This window comes from Neodiprion pinetum, chromosome 7 (assembly GCF_021155775.2).
Source record: "Neodiprion pinetum isolate iyNeoPine1 chromosome 7, iyNeoPine1.2, whole genome shotgun sequence".
Lineage (NCBI taxonomy): Eukaryota > Metazoa > Arthropoda > Insecta > Hymenoptera > Diprionidae > Neodiprion > Neodiprion pinetum.
The window spans coordinates 991690-1018994 of NC_060238.1; the positions used below are offsets into that span (position 1 = coordinate 991690).

At 37.8% G+C, this 27305-nt stretch overlaps 3 protein-coding genes and 1 long non-coding RNA gene across 8 annotated transcripts in view; 2 read left to right on the forward strand and 2 right to left on the reverse strand.

The window, feature by feature from the left end:
- Window positions 1-20676, forward strand: part of kay (transcription factor kayak) — a 28604-nt gene extending 7928 nt beyond the window's left edge. For 2 of the 5 annotated variants that reach the window (XM_046636372.2, XM_046636371.2), the window contains 2 exons: window positions 16613-17107; window positions 17636-20676. In XM_046636372.2, coding sequence (XP_046492328.1) covers window positions 16613-17107; window positions 17636-18220 — 1080 coding nt within the window. In that variant the 3' untranslated portion in view covers window positions 18221-20676. Of the gene's footprint in view, window positions 1-14101; window positions 14262-14580; window positions 14818-15087; window positions 15303-16612; window positions 17108-17635 lie in introns of those variants that run through there. The other 3 variants (XM_046636373.2, XM_046636374.2, XM_046636375.2) reach the window with 3 other exon arrangements.
- LOC124223963 (uncharacterized) lies at window positions 4706-7208 on the reverse strand. The gene is made up of 4 exons (XR_006884394.2): window positions 6909-7208; window positions 6674-6761; window positions 5921-6377; window positions 4706-5821 (listed from the first exon to the last, which is right to left on the reverse strand). It is a non-coding gene; the product is annotated as an uncharacterized lncRNA (long non-coding RNA).
- A 102-nt stretch (window positions 20677-20778) lies between the features above and the next one.
- On the reverse strand, window positions 20779-27222 carry mRRF2 (mitochondrial ribosome recycling factor 2). Its single transcript, XM_046636328.2, has 4 exons — window positions 26958-27222; window positions 23285-25056; window positions 21144-21290; window positions 20779-21027 (listed from the first exon to the last, which is right to left on the reverse strand). The coding sequence occupies exons 1-4, from the start codon at window positions 27106-27108 to the stop codon at window positions 20860-20862; spliced, it is 2238 nt and encodes a 745-aa protein (XP_046492284.1). The 5' UTR covers window positions 27109-27222; the 3' UTR covers window positions 20779-20859.
- Window positions 21114-25968, forward strand: LOC124223936 (uncharacterized). Its single transcript, XM_046636365.2, has 8 exons — window positions 21114-21437; window positions 21569-21728; window positions 21825-21974; window positions 22048-23587; window positions 23686-23984; window positions 24132-24461; window positions 24567-25076; window positions 25784-25968. Exons 2-4 carry the CDS (start codon window positions 21603-21605, stop codon window positions 23251-23253), a joined length of 1482 nt encoding a protein of 493 aa, XP_046492321.1. The 5' UTR covers window positions 21114-21437; window positions 21569-21602; the 3' UTR covers window positions 23254-23587; window positions 23686-23984; window positions 24132-24461; window positions 24567-25076; window positions 25784-25968.
- Window positions 27223-27305: the final 83 nt, after the last annotated feature.

Below are 27305 nucleotides of genomic sequence, written 5' to 3' on the forward strand. Positions count from 1 at the left end.
ACAAGTCTAGGTATATCCGTTGTGTTCGGAGTATAGTACCTTTACGTGTAGGCTTCGATTTTTTTGTTTTATCACACATCCAATTTTTCACTATTCTTATTATCTTATTTTTATTGAAGAAACTGAACAGCGAATGTTTTCAAAGTCGATTCTCTTGTACACAGTCACATGAGCGTGTGTAATATTGCGATTGGATGATCAAATCGCGCAATAATTATTATTATTACACTCGTACGTAATCACCTCGAGACGTGTCGTTATCATCGACTCTGATAATAATGACTCGACGCATTTCGTTATTACATACTTACCTACAAACTGACGAGTGTGCGGTTCAGGTATGATGTACAAATTTATATAAATTACACTTATGCATATCGTATCGCGAAAACCGCGTGACTAAAATATAAAACATTATACATATTACAAGTACGATACGATTCGTGTTTCCCGTTTATTATAATTTTCACAATCTCGCGAGGCTTAAATTTCATCTCAATTTCGGTTTTTCAATTTGTTTTTTATTTATTTTTTTTTTTCCGTACACACATGCAGAAATCGGTTTCTTCTTCAATACCACGACGAAGATCATGTTTGAATTGTATTTTTTGATGGGTATAAATTAGTTGCAACGTTGATGATGTAATAAAAGAAAAATAAATAAGAAAAATGTTGAGAAATCTGACCGGAAGTTGGGAGTTGGCTCTTGTTAACCTCCGCCAATTATACAAGTACGTACGTAATATGTACGTGCCTCTGTGTGTGTGAGTTAGGTTGAAATATATTTATTATTACTGTATATAGGTATGTGTACGGAATGATTCGCCGACGACGAGGAATAATAACAGTAGCTGTTTAACATGGCGTAAAATAAATTAATATGTCGTTAAAAATTGCTATCGTTTTGATGAACAATTTGTAATAATAATAAATAATAATACACGGTGACGGTTATAATTTGAATTCGAGAATTTCCTGGTGAAATTTTGACGAACAGAAATTTACGCGTAATATTCAGACGTATCGACGACGAAGGATTAAAAACTGTCTTTCGATTAGATTCTTCTTTTTTTTTTCACGTGCATCATATTATCTTGTGTGTATAATAATTAACGGTATTTGAAACGCTAAGAGATATTTTTTTAAAAAAAGCCTCTTCGTGACACAATTTACTCAGATGTACGTAATCGCAACAATAACGAGAAAAAGAAATTCACGAGATTCAGTTGTACAAATATATAAAAATACATGTTTCAACTCGAGGCGCGAAAAATATTCTAATGCCAACGAAAAAATGTCATTGTCACTCCTATTTCTATTTCTAATATTTACTTTTCTATTTTTCAATGCAATGTATATACATGTGATAAAATATTATTTTTATCATCTCGATTCGTGAATATAAATATCAGCGATATGTATATATAGGTATTATAAATATGACTCATCGATCGATTTATGAATGAAAATGTACACTTACGTCAATTCCCGGTACTCTTTTAACAAATCGTGCTGTCGAGGAGATAATAAGCAACCAGCCGTTAAATTATTATATAGGTAAACATACTTTGGCGGATTTCGCTGTATTACAGACATTATACTGTATACACACTCTTGAAACAGTCTCTGCACTTGAGCGTGAAGCGTTTTATGTTGTACGTATGCAATAATAAGAAGAACCAATGGAATATGCATTAAAAGAGAAAAAGGTTTTTCAGAGAAACGAAAAAATTATATCCGGCAACCGTAGGTCGTCGTGTGATACTGTATATATAATACGAATGAATTCTAGTTAAAGTATGCAAATGTATCACTTATGTTGTATATGAGACGAAGAGAGAGAGAGAGAGAGACGGAATACCGAGAAACGTTAACCAACCACTTTATACTTGTGTGTCTATGTATGCGTATTGGCGCCATTATTTATCACATTTTTCACTCATGTATACCTGGAAACGTTCGCGACAACGGGTCGCCGGTTAGTCGCGGTTATTTAAAATAAAGATTCTCGGATTTGCCCCCTGAACAGAGAATGCTGAGAGAAAACAGATATATATGTACATATACACATACAAATTGGATTGACCGTGCAAAAAAAAAAAAAATACGATATTGCTTATACTCCCAAGCTGAAAAATCTTAATTTAACAGTTAAAAAACGACGATCCTCTAAATTTCAATGCTTTATCGCACTATTAAGGGTTGCCGATAATTAAAAAAAAAAAAATTGTATACACCAATTTGTGGGGTATGTATATATGTATAAATTTTTTTTTTTGTGTATGCAATGTTGAATATTTCATCATGAAAAATTGAAAATGTTTGGGTAAAAAGGATTTACAATCACAGATTTATTTAATTATTTTTTCTGCTGTTTATCCTGCAGGCTGCTTGAGATAGAAAATTTCACGATCACATATAAAAATACGTAATACACATTAATGGCTGTCAATGCAGTCGTGTCGTTTAGTCGAGATATCAGGTTGCATAAGTAGCATATTATCATTGCCACGTAGAGAATTGTGCAGAAAATGAACACACAAACCAGGATCTCGAATTGAATCGGTGAAAGTGAATTTCCTAATTATTTACGTCATTCGAGCAGCACACGTTTACGTATATATACCTATGTATATCCAAAAAAAATCTGTTACAACCGGAACTATACTCTACTATATACAGCATAAATACGACACCAATGCAGGTTACATGATATATTTTATATTTTCGTATTATTATCTGTATACATAGGTATGATAATTGCGTGACCGTAATGAAATCCGTGTACATGCCTACGTTCTTTTTTTTTTTTAATCTTATTTCTCTTTGCCATTGTCAGATTATCGTATTTACTTGCGGAAAACAAAAAGTAGAAGAGAAAAAAAGAAAATCGAAATCCTTATTTATCAGTTGTAGAATCGATAAGAATTCCAGCAAAAATGTTTAGCTAGTTAGGTCAGCTTGAAAGTTAAAAACTGAACGCGAATGTGGGTTGCAATATTTTATATTATATTCATGTACACATATTTTATGGTACTTGTGTACACTGTACATACTTTGACCAATAACTTGGAAGATAAAATCACGACCATCCTTGGTTATTATTTTATACCGACTATCTCATTGTCGAAGCAGCGACCTTCGGAAAACGAAGACGAATGTGACGTCATCGCGTCGTAAGAGCGCGTCATAGTAATTCTTCGTCTCTGATATTTCTCTGTCTCGCTCTCTCCCTCTCTTGCTCTCTCTTCTGCTTCTCGTCTCCCCCCTCATTTATTATACTACAGCACCGGTTTACTATTCTCCTTTTTAAATACAACATTCCTGGCAGCTTCTGTCGCTTTTTGTTTTCTTACTCTCTACACGAAATGAGCTAATATTAATATCGAGCAATATTTTTAATCTATCCGTATATTATGTATATATGCACGTATTATTATTCATCATTTTGGTGTTTAATAATAATCGGGCTATGCGCACATGCAATGTGTTTGTCTTTGAAATGCATCGTTTCGACGTTTGTATGTAGTCATCGTTAATTATTGTCTTTAATAATTTTCAAATTACCGTTATCGACCCTTTGTAATTCGCATCATCTGGTGGAAAACAATCAAACTAATGCAACCAGGCTGACGACAGCTTGCCGTTGACCGTGTTTTTTCGCCTGTCGATAGTAGAAAAGGTACATTATCGATTATGTTTAATCAATTTATGCGAGACACGAATGATTGAAAATTCCGAAAATTACGATTTACCCTCCGTTAAAATTAAGTACTTGGGTTATGTGTTGATAAAATGGCGCCGATGACGACCAGGCTCTCTGACGTCATGAGGACATTTTCCCAATATCCAGATCATTGTTTCAATCGTTAGTGCAGCTTACCTTCTTTTCTTTTCTTTCCGTTTCTTTACTTTCTTCTACGTATATTATAATATGTATGTATACATAATTGCGAAATCGCTCGGAGCGAAGAAGAGAGGCGACGGTGGTTAAAACGACGCCACCCACAGATTCCTGCTCCGTGACGTCATCGTTGAAGCATTTCCGATCTGGTATACACACATACATTGTAGCGTGCATAACTCGGGGTCTATGTACATGGATACACGTGGAAGGTGTATGTATGCACCTACTTGGAAGGTTGAGAACTTGAAAAAGGGACCGGTATCAGTCATCGACGTCGCCGCGACGGCGCGTCGTCCCGAAACATGCCGCATAATGTAGTGTGGTGTATAGATTTAGGCTCGAGGTAACCGTTAACGTAAGGTTAGGTTAGTTAGGTACGCGGTATTGTGGGTAATTGTCTATTCCCGATAGCTCAAACCAAAAACATTGGTGACGCGGTTATTCGTTTTTTATTAATTTTTTTTTAAACTTTAATACACGTTTTATTATTGCACGGGATGTTGCAACAGGTAGAGAGTCGAATACGAACAGGTTATAAACTTATAACGAGGTGTAAGAAACGCGTTTCAATCTAAGGGTTATTCCACTTTCGGTATCGCCTTCGATACTACAGCCTTGAATGTAGGTGAGCGAAATTTCCGGATTTTTCCTTGTTCTTTGCTGTTCCGCCTTTCATTTTTCCAACTTTTTATTGTTTTTTTTTTATTATTGTTGGTGTGATTGTTTCCTCACTTTGTCGCATTAATCGCAACGAATTGTACAAGATTATGCGTTTGTGCTTTAGTATACAATTAATATCGATGGATAAATTTCACAACTGTGTACAAACATTTATTGTGTCTTATGCTCGTTGTAGAACGGAACAAACACCGCGCATTCTGTGACAGGTATACCAAATCGGAATATGAAAAGCCTGTGCAGGTGTCAGGTGTGCATTTCTCTGAATCGTACGCTACGTGCATATGGACATGGACATTGGAGTGTGGATATAGGTGTATATATGCAATGTCTGTTAATCGTTCGGATACAATAGACGTGTCTATACGGTAAAACGGGCAAACAAGCGTGATAAAAGAGCCGACTCATATTATCGATATTGCACGTGACATGGATGACGTATCCTAGTATTTATCAACACTTTGTCGGCTGATTTTCATTTTTTTTCTTTTTTATTACTACTACATCGTATTGTTATATGCTGCTCTAATTGTTACGTGACTTAAGATAGTAACATTACCGTATCGGCACGTTGAGAAAAAAATTGCTACTTTGGATCTGAATAAGTCGAATTGACAACAACTGAGTTTCTTCGTGCTTTATCAACGGATTCCTGAATTTCAGGTAATCCACTAAAGTTGAAAAATAACCGAGTTTTTCCGACGACGCGTCATTACAATAACGTTACAAACTTGATTCTGATTTGTATTGTTCATATTGAACATTCAAGTTGTTTTTTCTCTTTTTATATCGCTCTCAATTCTTGTTCAATCTTGCATGTGTGTTACATCATACTATATTATGTATACATGTTTATTTCGTTTTTTTATTTGATGTAAATTTCTACAACGGAAATGATGAAAGAAGGAAAAGAAAAACTTTGGAATGTTTAATCCGTTTGGCTTAAAGTCACGTCAGTTTATTATACATTGTATGCAGAACGGCCTTGAAACTGATCCACCACCACCACCACCACCATCGCGCGGTGATGCAGATATCGTGCTGCCGATTTCACCGAACGGTAAATCTTTTCGAAGAACGAGCCGATGAGCGATGGAGAGTTTTTGGCGATCGTAGCTCGGGCGAGGCTTGGTAACGTCCTTGTCGCCACTTTCGTACATGCACGCATACACGCATGAACCCAACCATTCCTAGCACAACCTCGTTATTATACTGTTGCGCGGTGCTTGTTCGAACCTGCAAGCAACGCCACCGACACGTACTTCCTAATTAAATATTCATAGAATAACAGTGGCACATGCATATATGCATCATTGTGGTAAAAGTTGTACATACCGAGTTCCAAAAAATAATTCCACTAAAGTTGGATGGAACAAATTTAAAAATTTTTTTTGGCGGGTATATTTAAGCCTCGTGCATTGATTAATTTATTTATATATCTAGGTTGAGTTAGAATCCTTGGTTACGGCTATGTTGCACGGTATAATAATCGTGTCACATACGGTCCGCGTCCGTTCACCTTCCTTTGTCGTTACGATAGGATTGTAACGACGACGACGAAGGTATGAGAGACACTCCGTGTGGTGTACAAGTCGCTTTTCCGTACTTCTTTGTAGTCAACCACTTCTGTATCGGTCCTCGTCATCCTCACCGTCGTCGTCGTCGTCTTGTTTTATTTAATTATTTTTTTTTATTTCTACCACATCTAGTTGGAACTTGAGCTATATCATGAAACGGTCGCGCCTGCACAGCGTTGTTACAATCGTGTTTTTAATACAGGGTAGTCACACATCTGGAAAATATGGAAAACATGGAAATGTTAAGGAATTTGAATGGGGTCGTGGAAAATCTGGAATTGTGCGGAGATTTTTGATTCGGTTATGAAAAAAATTGACAATATTAGTTGTCTGTCATGGTAATTAGAAATGATTTTTTGACGCAGGAAAAGTTTACTTTTTGCTCGTAGAGGAAACGAATTGGCTTAAACCGACTTTTGAGGTGCATTAAATTTTTCTTCAATTCGAATTGGTATTTGAATCGAATATAAAGAGTTAATGAGCCAAACGATTTAAGTTTGTATCAACTTACCAGAACTGGTAAAATATCAGGGAAAACCTGGAAATGTTGTCGTGGAATTTTTCGGTTGTCCAAAAATTTTTGGCCACCCTGTAATATGCTGGAAAGAGAAATTATCGCTGGAGAAGAGAATAAGAGGATCTTGTTTGTTCGTCTTATATACTTGAAGGAAGTCTTTGTTCTTTGTTTGAGGGGTTGCAGACGTCTTGAAACACCCTTTTTTTCGGAACGAGGACCACCACTTTACCTTATCCGGTACTCTCGGTGTTTCTTTTTCTTTTATTTTGCTCCAGCGTATATTATACGCTTTGATATTATAATGCGTAGGTATATCGGGTGTCTTGGCATTGTAGATCGTACCAAATACGACCGTCGTGACGACGTTGATCCAGTCCCTAGTCGAACCGAGTTAGGTACGAGGTACGCTGAAATATACCTACACGTTGTTGTTGAACAATGGAGAGAGTAGCACATTTAATTGAATCAAATAATTTTTTTTTTATACAAGTATTACTGATATACACGATTTTCTCCACGAATTTTCCATTCATTTATGCTTGCAGTATCGATATCCATATTCATCGGATACGGTTTCACGAATTTATGATTTATAAGTAGCGACTTAATTTGTGTTGACGAGGATGAAGTTAGCAACGTTACTGTAACTATGCGTGTTGGGAACAATCGTTACTTCACACCTTCAGGAGTATGTGAAATTTAGTAAACCGTGATAAAGAAAATATACCCTTATTTTGAAAAGCCAACTTCTTTGAAGTCATTCTAACATTGTGCAATAACGGTTTTTTACCACCTTGATGTTGCGTCGTTACGTCAACGTTGCTAACATCAGACTTATGTGTGTGACGCAATACGTGAACTCGATTGTGAAATCATGCGCAATTTAAATTTGAGGGAATTGATGGAAACAGTCTACTTAAAAGCACGTACATCACCTCGGGAATGCAATTTCTTTTATTTATTTTTTTCTTCGCCTTTCTCTTTCGAAGTTTAAATACTTCACTTCAAGTCTCTCTTTCTCCTATCGCGAAAACTGCAAGATGCCTAACAAATGTAACAGTCTTATGCGATGGCCTTTGCACGTGTATTTTTCTTTGGACTTCACTTTCTTTATCCAAGGTCATCGGTTTATTTTCTTTCACAACTTTTTGCCCGGACGTGGAAAACTTTTTCTTCTTCTTTCGTTATCTGTATAATATTTAAAAACTAATTATTTAAAATTTAGCACAATAATTTACAAATGAATCTGGACAAAGCGTTGGCAGAACGGTCTAGAATTCCTTTACGATGATGACGGTGGTTTCACTGTCGCCCGGGCGACGTTCGAAGTTTGAATTTCCCGGTAACTCGGTGTTCCAGGATGACCGTTAAAAGGCGCGTGCGCGTTTCTCTGTGTGCGGCACCTATCGACCAATAACGACACGACGACACGCCTGAGTCACGACGAAGCGGCGAATCGTTTGCATTTGTTCTTTTCTGGCGACCTGAGCTTCGGGTGCTCGGGAAGGGGGGGGGGGGGGGGATATGAGTAAAGAAGAAAGCGGGCTTCCCCTGAAATTCGTGTTCTATCGAACGCGTAGTTTATGGGCATAGTATATGTATGTATACGGATAGATAAGCAGCGCTGTAGTCACATTAATGCCTATACTGTACCATGGGATGATAGCGCGATGACAGAAACCTCGAGTAGGCAACCCACCGACTGAGAAATCTGTGAGAGCGAGAGGAATAGAGAGAGAGAGAGAGAGAGAGAGATACCGTGAAACTCCGTGAGTCTTGTGACTTACTGTCAGTGTCACTAGAGTCACGGCGGCGCGAGGTTCTTCTCTCGATTTTCTCTTTTTTACTACCTTCGGCATATCGTTGCGCAGGTACATACAGGCGTCGTCGGATGATACACGTTGCAGTTTTGTCAGCAATAACAAAAAAACGGGGGACAATAAAAGAAAAAAAAATTGGACCAGATTTTAATGTGTGAAGAAAAAAAAAGATGGAATTTTTGATTTTTTATTTCGGTTCAATCACGTACGATTAGGAGGAAAACAAAATTTGTAGCAATTTTTTTTTTTTTTTTAACCCATCGTACCGTTTTTCTTATTCCTGAACTTTTTACAATTAATCGGTGGTGGTGTCGTGTGACCGCTCGGTTAGTGAGTGAATTTGTCTTTGCAATTTGACAAAATCTATTTTTTATAACATCACTTGACGCGTATGATAATAATAAGCATAATATTAATAATCGTAATAATCAGTACTGCGAAGAAGAAATAAGAAGTGGAAGGAAGGAAGGAAATAAGCACAGACAATTAACAGTTGTCTGCATTCGAGTTACGGATTATATTATTACCAATTGGATTGACACACGTTGACAATAGTGTACGTCTACTCTTTGTACTTTGATGATGTATGTATTGTTTGTTGAGTTAATACTGCGTCATTGTTGTACGGGTATTAGGGGGAAAGAAGCAGAAAAAAAAAAAAAAAAAGAAAGACAAGTAAGAGGAAGAAAAAAAAAACTCTGCTGAGAGACAAAGAGATGCAACAACAATAATGCAATGCGTTGCATTTTTATTTGAAATATATGTACATCTATATTACTATGCATATCACTTGTACGCGCATGTGTATTATAATTCTTTCGCGTACATGCCGTTTTTTGGCATGTGTTGTTGTTTACCTATTATATTTTATTAATATCGCGTAAAATGCGGTGACGAAGTTGTTGAATCGTTACATTTTCTAGATTTTTCTACCATATCATCCGTCTATTTTTTTTTTCTTTCATCGCAATTTTTTTTTTCACACTTTGCGATCGGGGATTGGATCAGAGGTGTTACGTATTTTCTTTAAATCCTGTTGTTTTTCTCCTCTTTTTTGTTTCCTTATTTTGTGAACGATTTATCAGTCTTGTTGTCGATTTGCTTAGTTACATATCGCATGAAACGATATCTTTTGTTCCGATTTATAACGAACAGGCAGCTGACGACGACCACACGACGATTTATTTCACACACGTACACGCACATACGAGAGCACACAAAGAAAATTATCTTTGGATCAGCCTCGTGGTATTGTGGTTACTATAATAATCATTATTCTCATTTCGCATCGTGTAACAAAGATTGGTTGTTCTACCGTCTTTCTTTCTTCCTTTCTCCTGTTTCTCTCTCCTTATTCTTCGGGATTCTGAATTTTTTTTTTCTCATCGAATTTCGACTTTATCTTGGAAAATCTTTTATTTCGGTTTTCTTTGATATCTTTTTTCTTTCTTTATTTTGCTAGAGGAGTACGAAAGTGACGAGTGCAACCGAAACTCCGATCGTTGTTCTGTATGAAATATAAACGTCATATCGCACACGCGTTTAAATAGATGTGAACGTATTTTTTATACATGTATGCAGAAGGAAAAACTTTGGTCGCCGTCGCCACTGTTGGGCGTTTAGATAAACCGATAAGAGAAGCCGGTTGTTTTGCGTTGGAGGTGCTGCTGTCGGATAAACTTTGTAATATCGCGTAGTTGTATTATAATGTCAAGTAGTTCCCGTAGCTTTTCGTTTGCTTTGGATTCACGGTGACCAAAGGGGAAAAGAAAAAGAAATTCCGAATCATTGTATTTATTAAAACAATATTTATCATGGTCTAAATCGATGAAAAAATTCGTCGCGCATTTAAAATTACGATATTCTCTTTTCTTCTAATTTTTTTTTTGCCCTTAATTTCTTTTGCGATACGTTGTCATTGCAAATTGAATAATTCTTTATACGTTATTGTTATTCAAGTATATTGTTGTATGCAATACTCCGGATAATATTGTCGTACGGTCCATGATTTCGATATTTTTTTATGCCCACACCACGCAACGAACGTCGTCGAAGTCTATTAGGTGCGAGTGGTATGGCCGAAGATGGAATACAGCCGGGTCATATTATATTATACCTAACAGAATTTTGTTTACTGCAAAATCGACCTTGAATTTTTATGCATGTATGTATGCTCGTGCAAACGCCTCTGTTCAACGAACGAGAGGAAAAAAAGTATGTGCGAAGGAGAGAGTGGTGGTGAGATAGCGAGAGAGATGGATATATTACAGACACGCTCTCGCATTGCACGCATATGTGTCAAGCATGTGTTGATACACCTACACACGGCGTGCCGTGATGTTTGCCTGTATAATACAATACGGGTTGATTGTACCGATGATCTTGGTATGACATTTTCGGTCATTTCCCGTCTCGCGATTCAACGCTCTCCGTGTACTAGTATCCTTGTAGGTACATCATTCACCATTCGGTCGCCGGATCTCATTAACTGACAAAATCATTCCTCACCTCTTTACTCGTTGCGCCGATGCTCGAATGTTGATTACTTAAATTAGCCAAATTACACGTTACAGGATGGCTCGGAAGAGATTTTCATTTATTTTTTCTTTGCTTTGCGCGAATCGGAAAAGTTGAAAAATTATCGTCAAAGCAGAGCCCTGTATATCAGATACGGAATACAGAAGCCTTTTAAAATTGAACCACAGCGATCTTCTTTCACAGGTATTTATTTCAGCACTCAAATCAACTTTTTTCATCCACGCGTGCCGGAACAAGAAGTTCTTTTTATTCGTATATAAAAGACTAAATCAACTCACGTTTCGCTTTCGTATACTGGAATAAACCGAACAACAGTTTGTACCGTTTACATTGATTGTGACTTTTTGCTGTTGGGTATCTTTTTTTTGTCTTTCCGATGCACCGAATCTTGCATCTTTCTTTAGTCGTTGCCACTTGCGCGCTATGTTTATATACAATAACAATATATATGAGGACAACGAACGCGATTATTTATATACATACATACCTACATCATTATTATATACATGCGTATGGTATGTAGGTACGCAGTACACACCTATAATAACAATAGTCGTAAAACAAAGAGATGCAATATGTACATACGTATATATGTATATATATACACACATAAACACATGCATATATCTGCTGCAGTTGTACACGCACACGTATAAAAGAAAAGTCTTTCTTATCTCCAGGAATACGTATATAACGTTATTGGGTAGGTGTTGCGTTGCGTTACGTGCAAACGATGAATTGTTACAGGTAAACTTGAGAGATGTGTACACTCGTATTCCTATACCGTCTGCGCATCTGCATGCATAAGCCGCCTGACGTATTTATGTAGTGAGCGTAAAAAGTGTTGGATCGGATTGATTGATTGCTACTTATTGTCAGCCGCGCATTTATTTCTAACCTAACCTATAAACCTAACCTAATCTGGACTGCGCAGATATACGTATATGGTGTGTGTGTGTGTATATGTGTGTATATATATATATGTATGTATGCAACATACCTGACACAGATAGATAATAGATAATATATTTCTCACCTATGCACTGGAACGCGGACAAAAAGAGAAGAAATAAAATGAAACAATGTAATTACTATTATTCTTTTTTTTTTTTTTTTATCAATATTTTTATCAATGAGACAAATTTAGACGATGGTGTCAGATTTGCGCTTTTGTGAAAATCGATCATTTCGAAGTTAGTAACGTTATCGTAACGATTCATGTTGAGGAATGAGCGTTATTTCACAATGTTTTTCAACTGTTTGAAATTCAGTAATTGAACCGTAATAAAACGAGACATACTGATATTTAGCAATTTTAGTTCCTTAAAAATCATTGTTAAAATAAGAAAATAGTGGATACCTATGAATATATACCTATATTATAGACACGGGTGGTGTGCGATTATACGGCAGGCACCGACAGGCACAAACTACTATATATAATATATCGTCTGGTGAAACATACGCGGTTTAAAATGCGTGCACGTGTGCCTGCACGCACGCATGCATCGCCATCAACATTTACGTATGTGGATGCGTGTGAGGAAAAACCCCGTCGCTTGATGGCAGAGACGACTGCAATGAAACTATCGCAAGCTAGCTCTCTCTCTCTCTTTTTCTCTCGCGATGTCGGTTTTCCTGTACGGAATAACGAATCGGATGTATTATACATATAGATACGTACCTACACCTACATATATACACAGCATTAATACTTGCGCATTTTATCATTTTGTGCCGCATATACACACAACTTCCTTTATCAGCTTCCGTCGTTGCCGTACTTTCTATCCTTTTTTTTTTTTTTTTTTTTGTCCCTCATATATTATTATATAATCTTTTTGCCGTCTTTCTTTTTGTTGAACTGCAAAAAGAGAGAGAAGGAGTAGGTTATATTAATCATTCTGAGAATTAATTTTAAAGTCAAGTTTTTATCAGAGATATTAAAGTTTTTTTTGTTTTCTTAAGGCCTACATAATCACTTCCGATCGTTTTCGGATAGACGCTTCTTTAGGTGTGTGTGTTGAATTATCTTGACTTCGATCGACCGGTCTTTGTTTCACTCAGAACTGATTAGATTTTTGGTCTGATTGGTTCGGTAGTTTCTCAAGTTATTAGAATGAATGTATTAAAGAATAAAAATAAACGATCATATATTCGAGATGGATCGAAGGATTTTTGTGACTTTGGTCTCGATCGTCGCGGTCCTTCTTAGTCCGGAATTGACTAAATTTTGGATGTCACTCGTCACGTAGTTTTCAAGTTATTTCAATAAAAATATCCGGGAAAGAAACAAAAGTTCTACGAATCAACGGGTTTTGATGATATTTAGTCTCAATGGAAGTGACTTTTTTTAGTTTTAATACTGACTATAAATTTTGAATTTCATTTGTCCAACAGTTTACAAGTTATTTGTGAATAACACAATTTAGAAAAAATCTTAATTACCATTTGTTGATGTTTTATGAGTTCGAAATGCATTCGAGCGAGAAGTTTATATGCTGGTTCATCAAAGTTAGCCAAATCACTGACAATGAGTTGCTTTTATTTCATTTTTTTTATTTTGCTTCACGCTGCCGCTTTGTGGATTTTTTTTTTCGTAATTTTTTGAAATCTGATAAGTAGACACAAATGATACGTAAAAAGAAATATGTAACCTCTTCTCAGGGTTATTTATTCTAAAGAGATAAAATTATAGCGAGAATTTGGGAGAACGATGATTAGGAGGAAATAAATGAAACTGAGTAAGCTTGATATAATTAGGCTGCTGAAGTTAGTAAGTAACGTAGGCGTGTAACTAAACATTTGGGGGGAAGTAACTATTTTGCTGTTTTATAGTGACTTTGAAATGGGTAAATTTTTATTAAAAATATGAAAACATGTTTTGCCATTATATTATAACTTACGCCAATTTCACGAAAGAATTCATTATTTTGTAATTTTAAAATTACTTTCAAGCACGAGTTGACTTTTGAAAAATACGAGTACGTTCGGTTTCGTATGATATCTTTAAATTTCAAACAATTTTCAATGTCGCGAAGTAAAGATTTTTTCTACACATGTGCATCGTTGTAATAACGTTACACTGACTTCAATAACCCCAATATTTGAGTTTATTCAAATCGTTGTATTATATATATCCGTAACGAGAGAGGTGAGAAAAAGACGAGTTGATGCAGATTGCGGAAGGTGGCAACGGTGGGGGAAAGGAGGGGGAGGAGCAGGTACGTTCCGTGCGTGCGTGCGTGCGTGCGTGCGTGCGTGTGTGTGTGTGTGTGTGGAAAATTCGAAAAGTTATTTTCGTCCACCACGAAATGCTTGGCTAGCGCGAACAGCGCGCGAATGGCGAGAAGAAGAGAGCGTCTTTATATATACACGCACCTATGTGTATAATGTAAAACAACTTTGGTAGTCGGTGGTGGTGGTAGGTAAAAGCGTTGCGAGATCCTCGTCGTCGACGTCGTTGCCGCCGATGTTGCTGCTGCGACGTCGTCGACGTCGACGGCGATTTTTGGCTACCTAGCCACGGTGTCGGGGGTTTCAGTTTTATAGAGGCAGGCGTCGACGGAAGACGGTAGTAGTTTGCTTTTAATAATATATCGTATACAAACACGTCACATCTCGAGGATATATAAGAGGAAAAAGAAAAGGAAGAAGAGGAGGAAGAGGAGGAAAACCGTCTCCGCTAATATAATCTAACTCACGGTTCCGTCGTTTTACGCCTCGCGGAATAATTCGCACGACGATAAAAACAAAAATAAAACAACGAACGAACGATCTGTAATTTCTTTGATTTGAATTTTTGTTTTTCATTCTTGTATCAATTCGAAACTTCCTCATACAGTTACGAAAGTATTAAGCAATCTTTAGTCGGAAATAGTATTATCTTTACCGTTTCTTATTTTTTTTTCCCCCTCATTCTCTTCAATTTTTATCAATTCTACCATTGTGTTTTCTCATTGGCATTTATTGTCAGTTATTTATCAACGAATAGTTTTCTTTTTTATTTTTTCTCAACAAACTTCTATAATATACGTACACATATTGCAGAACGACGAAGATAATGTTATAGTATTATAACAGTTGAAAGACACAAAAAGAAATTAAAAACGAATCGTATATATATATATATATGTATATATATATATTTATTTATTTAATCGAATTTAACCTGAACAAAGAAAATAAAAAAATCGAACAAAATGGCCGCCATGGATCCGGTTGACATCGCAAATATTCTTGCTCAGGAACTCTTCTATCACCAGGTATAACAACAATCATAAAATATGGACGATGATAAAGATTACGATGACGATAATGATTATGATGATGATGATGATGATGATGATGATGATGATGATGATGATGATGATGATGATGATGATGATGACTAGAATTTGAAACGAAATAACAAAGTGATACTAAAAATAAACGCGTAAACTCGGCACAAACAACATGCGTACATACGTTAACTAAATGCTCGACTAAATGCTATGAACGCAGGCAGATAGAGAAAGAGAGGGAGCAGGAAACTTTTGCATGATCGGTGAATTGCAAAAACAAAGATACTATGGTGCAAAACGAACGAGATTGAAAGAGGAGAGGAGAGGTGAGGAGTGGAGAGAACAGAAGAGTAGAGGTCTTAGTTTCTCCTTCGTTTCCGAGGCAGAAAATTACTAGTGTATCGAAGGATGGATGTACATAATATATTTACCACGTATGCGCCAGTGTGTGTGTGTGTGCGTGTGTGTGTTTATTTATAGAGAGAGCGAGAGGAGAGAAACAGTTAGAGGGATATAAACGCATTTGCGAGACTTCTGCGGGGCTTTGCTTCTTCGACATCGTTTCCATCTCTGCAATGTTTGAAGGAGATTTTGAATCGGCATTTGGGTTACACTTTTTTTGTTTTCTCTTTTCCTCTCTCAAAAGGAATCGAGTGAAAAAATAAACGCTAATGAAGCGATTCTTCTTGGTATTATTATGCGTGTCGAAAACGTTCTAAATATTTTCCGAATCTACAATTTGTACAACGCAATACTAATCGATACATAGAATTTAAATCCCTGACTTGTGAGCTAACAATGGGTAATTTTCGAAACATGATATTATGCATTGGTGAAGCAACAATTCGTCGTATATAATACCGCAGCTTGTTTCCAGGAGACGTTCAATTGAAATAACGTCAATGATAAATTTAACATCCGTATGCGATTATACGTATATATATATATAATATATTTAGTCTTCATATATATATATATATATGTATGTATGTATGTATGTATGTATGTATGTATGTATATGTATGCTTTTGGTTGATTGATAACTTATCTTTATACGTAATGCACGTATAAATTTTATATCTACATACTATATACATATATGTAATAAATAATAATAATGACAATAAGAATCAAGTGATGCGTGCATCACTGATATATTTATATATATACCTATGAATGCATTGTTGAAATCATAATTGATTTTAAGAAAGAACAAAAAAAAATGAGGAAAGTGAGAATAGATGAAATACTTTATAGAAAATAAAATTAATTTTTTCCTTTTTTGATTGCAGCTCGTATCGCACGACGGTCTTCACAGCGGAGTACCGACAAGAACAACACCAACGCTGACACCTACAACGCTGCGCAGTATAGAGCAGTTTTTCGAACTCCCAAGCGAGTCTGCATCTCACAGCCGAGAGGCTGGATTTGTACCGCCTTTGGTAGAACCTTCGCAGCCAACCCCGGCGCAAACTCAAAACCCGGGTCTTCATCACAATCATAATAACAACAACAACAACAACCTTAATCAGCAACAAGTAAACCCCAACGGGCTGCTTGTTCCTGTTGTCGATAATCAACAACAGTCTCCGACTCGGACGAGTAACAACCAGTCGCCGAATCAGCCGCAGCAGACCAGGCGCAACATGGGCGGAAGGAGACCTACTAGGACTGTCGGTATGAGTCCTGAAGAGGAGGAACGCAGACAGGTTAGACGTGAGAGGAACAAAATGGCAGCAGCCAGGTGCCGTAAGCGGAGGATGGATCACACCAATGCCCTTCTTGAGGTAAGAGCGACGCTGACTGTTTTCAAAAAAATTTCTATTGCGGTCGACGATGCGTTTTTTAAGTTACTTTTGTGTATCCACGCTTCTGAATATCCCAAGCAGATTTTGGTTTCAATGGTATAAATTTACTCCTTGATGGTGACTCAACTTTTAAAGTTTGCTCAACTTTCTTTCTGTTTGTTTTTCCTGATTCGAAGACCACTGTGAATGTACATCTGTTTTTTTTTTACACACGAGAGTTTAACCCAATTCGAGCAAATCCTGAAAGAAAGATCCACACGTGGACTCTTCTCACTCTGCACAGACAACTAGAGAAACGATTCAGTGGTTTTGCGTATGACTGATAAGACCGTGTGGTGAAATGAGTCAGTTTCCTACTTTGGAATGCGAATATATTACAGTTATACAGACTGCATAGAGGCATCGATGACAAGTACGTGTATATCTATCAAAGCACGGAGAAAGAACAAAAGAATATAATGAAAACACACAATCTCACAGTCGTTTATCTTTTTGCTTCTATTTTAGGAAACCGAGGGCTTGGAGCAAAAAAAGCAGAACCTACAGGACGAGATAACGCAGCTTAGACAAGCCAAGGATGAACTGGAGTTCATATTGGAAGCGCACAGGGCTGTTTGTCGTTTGAGAGCGACTTCGCCACCAGATGTAAAGCCGGATATAAAGCCGATCGAACTGCAACCTTCGCAGCAACAGCAACATCAACAGCAACAGCAACATCAACATCAACAACAACAGAGCAACAATGATTTTGCGGAGCCTATTTCTAGGGCAGCCATAGCGACCGGGAAGCCGAACAGACCGAATTCCCTACCGATATTCAACGAGGCTAAGGAGAGACCCGACACCTTGCAATTCAAGACTGTAGAAACACCGGCCTTTATGAAAACCGTGCCCGAAGTTGCCGGCGTGCCGATAACGACACCTTCCAGTGGCATACCATTCAATTTTGAGTCGTTGATGGAGGGAGGAACCGGACTTACGCCTGTTTCTACTCCCCTCATTCCGTCATGCTCTTCCCAACAGAGGAGCAACCTTTCCGCCGTCGATCTCAGTTCGCCTGACGCCAATCCACCAAAGTTGGTCAGCTTGTGACGCCAGGACGACGACGATAACAACCAAAATGACGATCAGATTGACGACGAGGATTACACGTCGGATTACGATAACGACACCGAGTCACGAGAGGGTTGATCATTTTATAATAACGAAGATTTACTCTTCCCGTGATTTAATTTTATTTTATCGTGTGTGTTTCTTTTTTTTTTTCTCTTTTCTATCTTTTCTGAGAGTAGAATCGGATTTTAAATCGCGTTGCAAATGTTGGTCTGAAATATAATTCGGACAATGAAAGATTAATGAAGAAGAAGAAGAAGAAGAAGGTTTAGGGAAAAGTCGAGGAGAACGAGGCTTACTTTTTATCTCTGATTTCGATTTTTCATAACGTGTCTTAGGAATGAGAGAGAGGACTGAAGATATTAAGAAGCCGCTCAAAAATCTTGGCTTAATTTGTTACCCCCCCCATTCGATTTCTGTTTAATATACATACGATCGCATGTATTATTTTCTCCGACAAAGATAGATTGATAGATAAATAAATGTCTAGACGAATAGATGAGTAGATAAATAAACGGAGAAAAAGAAAATTGCGCTCAAACCCAATTTCTGTCCGAATTTCGTATTTGTTGCGCTTATTCTAATTTTTTTTTTTTTTTTTATTGAGCCAAATGACAGTAGATACAGTTTTATTATCGCCGCGTATCCAGTAGCTTATCGTTTTGTTTAATTTTTTGTTGAAATTGTAACATGGTACTTGAAAACACCATGTTTGAATCCAAATAAAATATATTTTTTTTAAAAGTAGATATCCGCCGTGTGATGGTATTTTTCGTAGGAAAAAATCTAAGGGAAACACGTGTTAATAAGCGAGTGATAATACGATAATATAATATAATATAATGATAATTGTAATTATTGAAAGATTTGAAACAAACTAGAGGTTAATAGTAATATTATTGTTAATGATAACAATAATGAACATTATAATATGTATCTAAGGTGTAAGTGAGGAAGAATGCTGAATTTTTATATTTTATGAAATATGTAATGTACATGTCCACATGTACAGATATTTTACACAATGTAATATACTAATATGTGTATATGTTTATGTATATGAGCAGGCAGGCGCGACGAAAGTTTTCAATAATGTATTAGTATTATGTATTATATAAATAATATAAACGCCTTTAAGCTCAAGCATTGGCCATCACCCTTGAATCTAGGTTAAAAAGGGAATGAACGAAAGTACGAAAATTTTTGTAAAAAACAAAAACAAGTGTGATGTAATATCGTTCTTTCCTCTTTGTCGATCATGCGAATTGTGTATAAACATCATTGCATTAAGTTGAATTATAATATGAGATATGCTCACGCTCATCCCTCAAAATTATTCCAATTTGTATACATATGGTATGTGTATAGAGAGAATGCCAATAATTTTGCGTAATATATAATTAAATATACGTTAATCTTATACTTATATATTCAGAATAGAACTCAACAGAACGAAAGAAGTGAAAAGAGAAACACATGACGTGTGTGAAATCGAAGAAGAAACTAGCTGATTGGGGCAAAGAGGAGGGTCGTGAACTTTTTCAAGCTCTACAGGTGCTGTAAAATAACTGCAATATGATAAGACTGCCATGCCTTGATCTATACTATACATAATATGTAAATTGAAAATTTATCTTGACATACAATATAAATCCAGATCTCTAAAGCGGTTCTTTTTTTTTTTTTTATTGATAATTTTTCTTCGATCATTCACCGTTCTGTTCTAAAGTTTCTCACAGTGTCTGCCAAAATGTGCAGAATATTTTAAGAGGGAAGAAAAAACGCTACCAGCAACCCGAACATGCCTCAATAAATATTTGTATGATAATAATAATAATAATAATAGTAATAATAATTATTATTATTGGAAATGATGATTACATATTAATAATAGTAACGTTTAAAAGTAATCCCTCCATATATTAATATACTTGTGTACACACGATACCGTTTACGATTTGTATAAAGATATTTTGTGTAGAGAAGGAAGAGAAAACGTTTAAAAAAAGAAAAGAGGAAGAAGGAACGAATGAAACTTTCTTTGGATTTTTTGTTTTTTATTCAATAATAGTATGCTGATCACTTTTAGCAATATTGTGGTATTAATATATTTATGTCCTGATTGACAGGTCGTGTGCGAATTGTGGTCGGAAGTTTGGGAACTAGTAGTCCCGTTTTCCTTTTTTTCCCCTTTGCGATATTCTTTATTGTGCACAGTATTTTCAGATTGTATATTTTATATCTGGTATAAAATGTAGTTGTAATTGTAATTTGTCTCCTCAACGTTCCACAATTTCACACGATCACAATGTGAGCGCATGCTTCACGAATTTTCTTGTATCCCCCGAATCACCTGTGTCTTTTGAAAGAAGAAAAGAAAAGAAAGAAAATTGTACACACCATTGACGATGCAATATATTTTTTGTTTAGCTCAGCGCGTTTGCAATGTATTATTTTCTTTGTCGTACTTTTCCACCTCATCCTTGTTAAATTTTCCTTAAATCTAAAGGGTGTATACAATTAACGATATTGTCATAAGCTTTCTTTATATTTATTTATTTATGTATGTTGCATAAGTTACTATTTACATAGAATTGATTTATTTGAACTATTCATTATTAGTGTGCAAATCCTGTGACACGTTCTATTGCCTGGCGTTCTTCCAGCGCTCCCATCTCTTGGTAATGATTGAATTCTATGGAAAATGATCCTGCGCCTGACGTTAATGTTCTCAGGCTTTTCGAGTATCCAAGCAATTCTGATAACGGTGTCAGGGCGTAGACTATCTGTAAAATTAGAAGGTTTGTTTGCCACATTTAATTTATAATTTGTGTTAGCATAAAAAAAATTATCATTCTCTCATGGTGAAATTAGTATTTATTTTTCAACAGGTCAACATCACCTTGCTTCGACCACGAGATCCGATCTGTTGTATTTGTGCTCTGCGTCTAGACAGATCTGATATGACTAGGGACACAGTCTCTTCAGACGTCACCACTTCGAGCTGCATTATTGGCTCCAGAAGCATTGTTCCTCCCGTTCGCAGGAGCTGTTAAATTGGCAATTAAATTACATATTAAAGAAATGGATCGACTCGATACATTTTTGAGACAAGCTAGTTGTTCCATTGATTGCTGGGAGGTAGACCAACTCATAAAAAAGAGAAGGTCAAGCTAAAGATGTCAAAGATAGATATGTGAGTAAATGGCGCGGTTCAAGAACAGTAAAATTTTTGTTTCACTATCACCATCAATCGTCATCTTTTGAAGATTTGTTTTCGATAGAAAATTCCCTGTCACTACTACTACTTTATCCATCTAAATCTAGAAATACGGTGCAAGAGATATGACAGGCTGTCTGAATGGTATCGTCCGGCTACCTTTCCCTACTCTACAGTATCAGCGACAAGCCACTGGAATATTGGTGCAAGCAACACTCACAGACAGGAAGAGTTTGCAAAACATTGGATTCAGATCTTTTGGAAAATGTAAGTCAGCCTCGCTTGGACGGTTCTTCTAACAAGTAATGAGTACGACTTGTTTGAGAAAAAAAAAAAAAAAAATGAAATAAATACATTACACAGATCGTAGAACTGCAGGATTTGGAGAAATCGAGCAATGGAAACACGTTTATCGGATGTCCAGCCTCTCCACAGCAATTGCTTGACATCCGTCTTCCGTTTCTCGTGATTGTCATGAAGAATATGAATGTGGAGTGCCGTTTTCAAGTACAGGTAATTTCGCTGACAAGTGTTTAAATCTTGATATTGGAGGATCTATATTATAGAGACCGTTCTACCCACTCAGATTATTGACACAAACGAAATCAGACATCATTTCCACTTCTCCAATGAGGGTTTCGAAAACAACGGGAGCGTAAGAGTACCTGTGATCAGTCGAGTCGACGTAAAGCTCCAGCCTGGATGGAACCGCCTCGAAATCGACCTGGAAGACCTGACAAGGAGGGCCTTCAACTCGCGGTACAAGGCGACCCAGAGATTGGCGATATTCGCCAATTGTAGACTGCGTAGGATTTACTTCATCGACAAACACTACGCAGACATGGAAATATCTTCCGAGCTTTGCCAGGCGTTTTTTCATCACTACATGCTAAAGTGGGGAATACATCTGAAGGAAGGGATAACGAAGAGGAACGATCCACACGAGCCCGTGAATCAGATTCGTTCCCACTTTTTGAGAGACATACAGATTAAGTCTGGGAAATTGATAAACGACTTTTTCGGCAAGACGAACACCAGCCTATCAAAAATTCTAGATTTTAAGAACAAGATGAGGCTCATGCTCTTCGCTATTCCCAGACGCGGAGGGTCTCAAATGCTTTCTGTGACTGCACAGGGTGAAGAGAGGCCGAAATTGCACAGGCGTCATGCCCACGGTTGCGGCTACTATTTGTCAACAATTAGAAACGATGACCACAGGCTGGACGATATCAACGACACGCAAAAACAGCTCGCGCGCAGAGAAACCGACAATGAGGCAAATTTTGGATTGGATGTTTGGAAATCCCGGTACGAAACGCCAGTGAACACAATAACGCAAGAGAAAGAGGTCGTGCAGCCGGTAGTGACTCCTAAATGGAGTCAGCGGGCGTCGGGGAGCCTCAAGAAGTCCCGCAGACGTCGTAAAGAAGTAGTTACAAAAAATTTCCAAGAGTCACCAGGCGATGATAAAGCCCTGATAACATCCGGCAAAGTAACGCCAGTCAAGTCCGTTGTCAAAAGTATAATTAATTGCGCAAATCGAAAAGAAGATAAAAGGATTTACAACGCAGTGATAAGTCTGGAGGGGACATTGAACGAGATTCGAATGATGCCCGAGGTACAAAAATCCGAGACAAAAAATGTGTTGCGAAAGAAATCGGTGCTGAAGAAAAACAAGGAAAAATCTTGCTGTGAGACGGAGACGACAAAAAAAGGGTCCAGAAAACCGCAGTCGCTGTCGAAGGTGTCAAACGGCAGTGAACGCATAAAGTTGCCGGCAAAGATGCAATAAAATACTTTCGTCATACTCGCGGTGTGATTACCTTATGTAGGCACTGCGTGATCGTTGCAGAAATCATGGTAGTCGATGTTCCTTTCCCAATCTCAAGCCAATGAAGAGTTACTCCGACGTTAATGACAGGACAGCCAAGCTTTGGTCCGTTGTTCAGAGCCGCGTTTACCCCCTTCTTAGCGAGCTGCAATATCCTGGGACTTATTGCGTTAGTGTGTGCAACAGAGTCAGGAGTTCTGTCCAGCCTCAGTACATCTTCGCCCTTGTAGTTCGGCTCGATGCTCATCGTCGTCTGTACGCTGTGAGTGGTCGAGCCGATCCTGTGGCTTGTCACGTGAGTGTCCTTCACCGCGGTCTGCAGGGTCTCCTTGTAGGCTATTTGCAAGGGTCCGAGGTCAACGTCTATCTTAAACTCTGACCTTATCCTTTCAGCGATAATCTCCAGATGTAATTCCCCCATCCCTGACAGCACCGTCTGCCCTGTCTCGGCATCTTGGGTTACTCTCAAGCTTGGATCCTCCCTCTGAAGTTGCTCCAAAGCGGTGTCAAGGGGAACTTGATAAGAGATCGAAGGGGGTTCGATCGAGCAGAAGAACACAGGGTTTGGTACCCTGGCACCGGTTCCAAAGAGACTCTCGACATCCTCGTTGGTCGTGTTGTTCTGCTTTTGCATCGCTCGTTTGGCCTGACTAGCTGCGGTCGCGCTGGTCGTGAGCAAGTCTCCGGACGTGGTAAGTTTCAGACCAGAAACAGCAGCGATGTTTCCACGCTCTATCGCCGCGACTTCGCTGTACTCGTCGGCGTAGGCCTCGAACAACTTACCACACTGCTCTGTATTCTCCTTCTGAACATTGAATACTCTTTGACCTTGCTTAAAGGTGCCCGAGTAAATCCTGAGGAAAGTGAGCGCCCCTTTGTGTTTGTCGTGGACCACCTTAAACGCCCTGGCGGCCAGGTTATCGCCAAAACAGTGAAACTGTTTGGCTGAGGAATTTGACTCAGGCGATGGAAGATACAGTATCACTCCGTCCATCAGCGGCTGAACCCCAGCGTTCTTGTAGGAGCTTCCGAGCAGCAGAGGAACTCCTTTGCCAGCTATCGTGCACCGCCTCATAGATTCGACCAATATCTGAGCCGGTATTTTGTCCAGAGATTCCTGCTCGATCACCAATTCGGCCAGTCTGTCGTCCACACCCGACAATTTATCGGTAAGTTTGGACCTTGCCTCCATGGCACGTTCCCAGATACTACCATCTTTCTCCTCCGTCAATTCCACCCTCTGATACTTCTTACCTTCGTTCTTCTTCTCGAAGGTCAGCAACTGCATCGTCAACACGTCGACTATGCCTGTCAGACCAGAGCTGTCCTGGATAGGAATTTGAGCAGGGAGAGCCGTCGTCTCCAGCTTGGACTCAACGGAACTGATGCAGTAGTTGAAGTTTGCGTCTAAACGATCCATCTTGTTGACGTAGATTATTCTCGGCAACGCGTAGCGGTCCGCCTGCCTCCAGACGGTCAGAGTCTGCGCCTCGACCCCCGCCGACCCATCCAGCACCACGACTGCACCGTCCATGACATTGAGAGTCTGCTCCACCTCCATCGTGAAGTCAATGTGACCCGGAGTGTCGATGAGGTTGAATCTATGATTCTTCCAACCGAATGTCACCGCTGCAGACGTTATTGTTATGCCTCGCTGACGCTCCTGGTCCATGTAATCAGTCACCGTGTTACCGTGGTGAACCTCACCCATGTTCCCGATCGTTCCAGAGTAGAAGAGCATCCGCTCGGTTGTCGTTGTTTTTCCTGATTTATATTACGGTCAGGTGAGTAAATTTACTTACAATTTTTTCTCGTAGGCTAGGCAATAAAAATATCCCGTGAAAAAATACCGTTAGACGCAGATAGATACGTACAGACACTGTGCCAAAATCGTAGAGAGAGAGACACAGAATCAGTTTTATTTCTGTTTTTTTACAGCTTTCGGCACATTTTCGGTACACTTCTATTTGCATCTAACGGAATTTTTACTATGGAGTTTTGACCATAAAAAACTGTTGGTAAAGATTTTATTAGTTTGAATGCTTCATTTGGACATTATTACAACAATATCTCGTTTCCTTAACGCTATAGAGCAAAATAGTTCAGTAAAAAATGGAAGGTGACAAAATTCTCTACAAATGAGATCCTATATATAATCTCTGTAGATCTTTACTTTCGCAGTAATAGCCGTGCAAAGTTGACAAATATTCGACAAGCGCAGGAAATATCGATTGCACTTACTAAAATGTAAATCAACATATTCTCTATACATTTCTATAAAAATTCATAAAAGTTTTATTAACAAGCGGACGAGTTTGGTTCATTGTTGTTTTTATTAAAAACATACGACTTTACATAGAATGAATGGTGTCAACATCGTTGCTTGCCTCGGAATATTACCTCCAAAGCCAATGCTAATACATTTCTTTCAATGAAAACTGGCATTCCTGTCGACTTTCTTCTATGTATAATGCAATGTGCTTTATTACAGCAGTAATGTCCTCATCTTCGGGTTGGCCCTGCTTACACTCTAGAAGGAAGATGGGCGAAAAATGTCTCGATACACAATGTAGTCATTTATGAAATGTGTGCAATTAATCAGCAGTGTGCGATAATTATAGATGATGCAATAGGTCTACTCAAGGCAGATATGAAAAATTAATACATTAGAAGAAATATGTTGGCATATACTATCAGGATAACGAGTATTTATGCGCTTTACCCTCAGGTGCAACCAGATCAGTGTCTTTGATGCCTGAAACGATCTTCTCACGGAATGAGTCCTGCCTTTTCCTTGCAATTTTTACAATTTTGTCATTGTTAATAAGCCCAATGGAATAACGTTTTCCTTAGTGCTTTTTCTTTTCTCTTGCTAAAAATTGTTCGGAACCTTCTTGCGCACGAAATAGGCACTCAGTTTTCCATTTAAATGTTGGTACATTTCTTACTATTCCACTTGATTCATCTGTACCGCAAATTAACATCTAACATTACCTTTAATAATAACATCAAAATATTTTGTCATTTCTTCAAGTGTTGATATTTTTGTAAGAAAAACAGTAAGTTTATTCTAATATACAAAAGTAATTGATCTCATAAATGTATTCGCTTTTCTGGTGGCAACAGTACTTATTTCATTAGCATCTGAGTTCTGAGACTTGTAGCGCTGAATGAATTTTTGAAATTTAGCCAAATGAATATGAAAATTTGCGGGACACGAGTGCTATCAACAATGAAATGAGATCAATTTTAAACAATGATAATAAATAATAAAATACTTTGATCATATTGTGTTTCCACAGGAATATTGATCTACACTTTCTAAGGTAAGTAAAGCGTGGAATTTGATAAGTGCAATGGATGTTTGCTGTGCTTATGGAATATTGGTCAATTTTGCATGACTATTGCTACGAAAGTAAAGATCCTACGGAGATTACTTATACGATGTTCTTTGTAGGGAATTTTGTCACCTTCAATTTTGTATTCAGAGTTCATGTCGGGTTAGGGGGAAAAACCTGAAATCTTGTCAATGATAGCCAAATAAAAATAACGTTCAAAACAATAAAATCTTCACCAGCAACTTTTTTTTTACACTGGGTCAATTTCATCGCCTTGCCACCTTATCTGTTGGGGGTTGGCGGTTTCTACAATGAATGTAGACTTACCGGCATCGATGTGCGCCAGGATCCCGATGTTTCGCACCCTTGAAAGGTCGACCTCATTTTTCTCTGAATGTTTTACGTGATTCTCGGTACTTAGCGACCGTCGACGAAACTTGCACCATGTGAATTGTTTCAGCAACTTACGCCTTAGCATCTTTCTCGAATAATCATTTATGCGATGACGCGAGTCTTGAATTACTCCGCGATGTTTCGATCGTGTTCGGCTTGGAATAGGTTATGTTTAGACATTAAGTTTTTAGGTTAACATTGTTCATTGAAATTGACAGGTGATTGGATGGTTGCATATTCCCTCATTGTTATAGAAAGAGAAACTTATTGTCAGCTGTTTCG

Excerpts from the sequence above, each read along its gene's own strand:
- LOC124223936 (XM_046636365.2), top strand. The coding sequence starts at position 21,603 with ATGGTATCGTCCGGCTACCTTTCCCTACTCTACAGTATCAGCGACAAG. Across the intron at positions 21,729-21,824 it reads ATTCAGATCTTTTGGAAAAT|ATCGTAGAACTGCAGGATTT; the intron begins GTAAGTCAGCCT and ends TACATTACACAG. Across the intron at positions 21,975-22,047 it reads AGTGCCGTTTTCAAGTACAG|ATTATTGACACAAACGAAAT; the intron begins GTAATTTCGCTG and ends CTACCCACTCAG.
- mRRF2 (XM_046636328.2), bottom strand. The coding sequence starts at position 27,108 with ATGCTAAGGCGTAAGTTGCTGAAACAATTCACATGGTGCAAGTTTCGT. Across the intron at positions 21,291-23,284 it reads TCACGCAGTGCCTACATAAG|CTCCTGCGAACGGGAGGAAC; the intron begins GTAATCACACCG and ends CCAATTTAACAG. Across the intron at positions 21,028-21,143 it reads GATCTCGTGGTCGAAGCAAG|ATAGTCTACGCCCTGACACC; the intron begins GTGATGTTGACC and ends CTAATTTTACAG.